A 3,793-nucleotide genomic window follows, 5' to 3' on the forward strand; every position below is an offset into this window, starting at 1 on the left:
ATAGTGAGGTAAAATATGCATAGATATACATTAACAGAAAATTATCTGACTCAATAGAGCTCTATTGTCCATCATATCTAATAGAGGATCGCATTCACTTCACGATTTGAAAACCTTTTCAAGAAATGTTGGGTACACGAGTAGATCTTAGTACTAGTTTTATCGCACGCAAATGCAAAGTCCGAATGTGCTATACAGATCTTGGAGGATATGTTGAGAGATTATATTCTTGAGTTTGGAGGTAGTTGGGACGCTTATCTACCTTTAGGTGAAGTGCTTGTGACATGAACCTAGGTGCTTGACATGAATTGGAAGGGTGTTGGAGTTATAAAGTTGGAGACCAAAGTTAAGATATCCAGGTGTCCCTCGCGATACTTTCACAACGCAAGGATATCACGAGGGTAATAGAGCCTAGCAATTCACGCGAGGCTGTGCAGTTGGGGAAATTGTGAGGCCGAGTTTGAAGAACCTAGGACCTATTAAGTAAGTAAGTTAGTTAGTTAAGAGATTGAAACTGACGCGAGCAAATGTGAGAAGAAGGAATCAGAGAAGCACCGGGTGACAGTATAGTTAGACCTACCGCGAGAAAGCCATTTGGCCGGGCCACAAGGGCTAATCACGAGAGGCTCTTGAATATAAATATGGAGAGTCAAGGAGAGAGAAAGAAGAAGGGGATGTGGGAGATAGAGCTTGAGGTTTCGAAGGGGATTTGGACCAAGCTGGCGTCACTTGATGTGCTGGAAAGTCCATAGGTTTTAAATTGGTATTCTTTTTGTTAGTACAGTTTTATCTTTCATCTTGGACGCTATTCTTGGTTTTGGCTCTCTATTAATTATATTTGTTAGCAGCAGCACACAATTTGTGAACCCTGTATAGTTGACTTCATTATATTTATTTATTCGAAAGGGAGAGATCTTCAGTGTTGCTAGCTGGTTTGTAAGGTCGAATCGCCTTTGGTTCAAACTGCAGGATAATCTGCTAATTAAGCCGAAGTATAATACTTATCAATTTTAAATTTACAACTCATAACCTATTTTATGACCCTTGAGTAGATGTCCCAAGTAGTGAACTTCAGTATCTGAACAAGTCTACAAACAGGAAAATCTTCTCCACTCCTAGAAAATGTGATTCAATCTATTCATTGGGGTTAAAATAAGCAAAATAATTTAATAAAAATACAATAGTTTAATTAGTTTATACATAAACATCATGTTTGAACATTCCATGCAATTACCGGTGGAAGTCTTTAACAAAACAGGTGTAGATTCGATTCTCAAATGTACTCCTTTCCTTGTTGCCTTCTTTTCCTTTCTTTGTAACAGAAAAAAGGTCAAAAATATCATTCCATATGATGTTCCTTGATGTTTGCAGCAGAAAACTTATAGCCACCAATTCAAAGGGCTCACGACAGTTGCGTATAGTTAAAAGTAGTAGGACTCTGCCCTATATATATGTTCGCCCAAACTATTTTGCGCCCATAGGTGAGCTCGAGGTTGGAGTACTCTTGCTTGAGATATAGGTGAAGGGGTGTTTTCTCTCTTATAATGTCATCTTAGTGTCGCTATAATTAGTTTTCACTCATAATAAATGATTATCAACAAACCACAAGGTTCGGATGTAAAAGAAAACTAAATACCGTCCTTATTTTTAAGCGCTATGAAAACTTTTTGATGATCTGTTTATTTAAAAGTTTTGTAATGAAAGCTAAGATGTAATTTTCGACTAGAAATGTGTCATATCCCCCATGGATAGAGGGAATTAGTTGGGTATGTTCCCCTTTGAAGAGGAGCAATGTTTGGCTGATGGAAATGGTTCAATGCATAGGGATTATATACTTGTATTTCCCATCCATTTGTCTGCAGGTCTTTCCATTCCTCTGCAGATTGGTAGGCATTGTTTTGTATGTAGAAACTGCCTTTTGAGCCTGTGCATTGAAAAGAAACAGAAGCATCCAAAAGAGTCTCCCAATCATTGTCATCTTCGAATTGTATCAAAGGCTGCATTTCACTCTCTCCCTTTCTAGTAAGAGATTGGCTATCAAATCTTGATTGTGTTTCCGATTTCTGATTATTACTTCCATCTTCAGTTGATGGTGACTGCAGAGTTGATGTTACAGGGGATACCGACGACGTTGAAGAGGATGACAGATCATTTGTCAATTGCCACATCCCACTGAGGAAGTTTTCAAGGGCTCTGATATGTATATGTGGGATTTTGTCAATGAAGGGATATTCATAGATGCCACAAAGCCCCAAAGACTTGCACCAGTCATAGAATTCACTAAGTTCATTTGCCTGGATTGCTGCCTTCTTGTAAATCTCAAATGCTGCATCACAACTTCTGTATGGCAACTGTATGAGATAATCTAATACCTCCACAATCTCTTTCCTGAAAGTAGTGTAACACGTGAAGCTGTCGCGGATTATATGTTTCATGGCCGATTGAACTAAAATGCTTCGTGCTGCTGGCCCTGTTGGCCGGCAATCCATGACTTTGTCTATTAGGCTTTGTAACTGAGGTAAAAATTCTAGCTTTAGCGTTACTTGATCCATTTTGTCAATGAAGTTTTCACTACTTTTGTGATCTTTCTCGATTCCTTTTTCCTGAGTGGCAAAACAATCCAGGGATTCATCGAGCAAATGGGCGTATGACCGAATGAAATTGGTGTAATCTTGAGAAGCAGAGGAAGAGCAATCCTTGAAGTTACAAGGGTAAAGTGACACCAAACCATTTGATCTTGCCAACAAGAGTTCTTCTCTAAAAGGGCTAATGTCAGGCAAGGATCTTAGCAGCCTCTGGAGGAGTAGGAGACATTTCAATGCTACTCTCCAGCACTGTGTCTTGCCAAAACGTCGACTGAAAGACACCGCGAATGAACCAAAAGAAGAGGGACAAATGGAGAATATTTGAAGGATTTCAAGAACATACCTATCGGGCAACGGTATATCATTAGGGCAGGTTGCTTTCACCACAATGTGATCAATGTCACAAAGGCCTCCAATGGTTGCAATCTTCGCATAGCTAACACATGTGTGCTCCCTAAGGAAGGTGAAAACTTGCTTAATTCGTCTGTGCATTTTCTTCAAATCCTTTTCCTCAGATGGATTTGAAGAGAAATAGGACAAAGATTAACAAGTCATGAAGAAGAGGGGAACTGTAGAAGGAGTAGTTAAGTTTGAGGTTGTGAAACCTAAGGAATGACGAAATGAGTTGCGGTATATTCTTTAGGTTTTTGTTCAAATATATGAAGCACATGACGTTTGGAACTTTGAGAGAAACGTCGTTTACAAGATAGTTCAAGGGTAGATTGACATTCTCCATGCACTTGCAACTAATTCCTTTCTGTTTTTCTTATAGTACCGTATGACAACCCATCATTATATTATATTAGGTTAATTCACATTGTACCAAGTGTATCTGAACATTACTATGAACTTACTACTATAGTTTTTGTCAAAAATCATAAAGAAAATAAAAAATAAAAGAGTAAAGTACTATTTTTGTCCTTTGATATAGGAATTTGCCTATAGTAGGAGGAAGACTAATGTATAAGTTGGACGGCGATCCATCCTTTTGTGAGATTTAAAAATATCTTTGTCATATCTTTATTAGTATGTCATCTTTTCTCGAATTTAATTTGTACATGTATTGGTCTAGTGTTCTATCTATATTCTTTACGCTTTCTTATTATCTAATACTCCCTCCGTTCCAATTTATGTGAACCTATTTGACCGGACACGGTGTTTAAGAAAAAATGAAGACTTTTGGAATTTGTGGTCCTAAACAAGTCAAA

At 38.0% G+C, this 3,793-nt stretch overlaps 1 protein-coding gene across 1 annotated transcript; it reads right to left on the reverse strand.

Annotated features, from left to right (window-relative positions):
- Window positions 1-1,149: 1,149 nt before the first annotated feature.
- LOC107830286 (putative clathrin assembly protein At1g03050) lies at window positions 1,150-3,344 on the reverse strand. The gene has a single exon (XM_016657804.2). It carries the CDS (start codon window positions 3,075-3,077, stop codon window positions 1,734-1,736), a length of 1,344 nt encoding a protein of 447 aa, XP_016513290.1. The 5' UTR covers window positions 3,078-3,344; the 3' UTR covers window positions 1,150-1,733.
- Between the last annotated feature and the right edge of the window lie 449 nt (window positions 3,345-3,793).

Source organism: Nicotiana tabacum, chromosome 9 (genome assembly GCF_000715075.1).
Source record: "Nicotiana tabacum cultivar K326 chromosome 9, ASM71507v2, whole genome shotgun sequence".
Lineage (NCBI taxonomy): Eukaryota > Viridiplantae > Streptophyta > Magnoliopsida > Solanales > Solanaceae > Nicotiana > Nicotiana tabacum.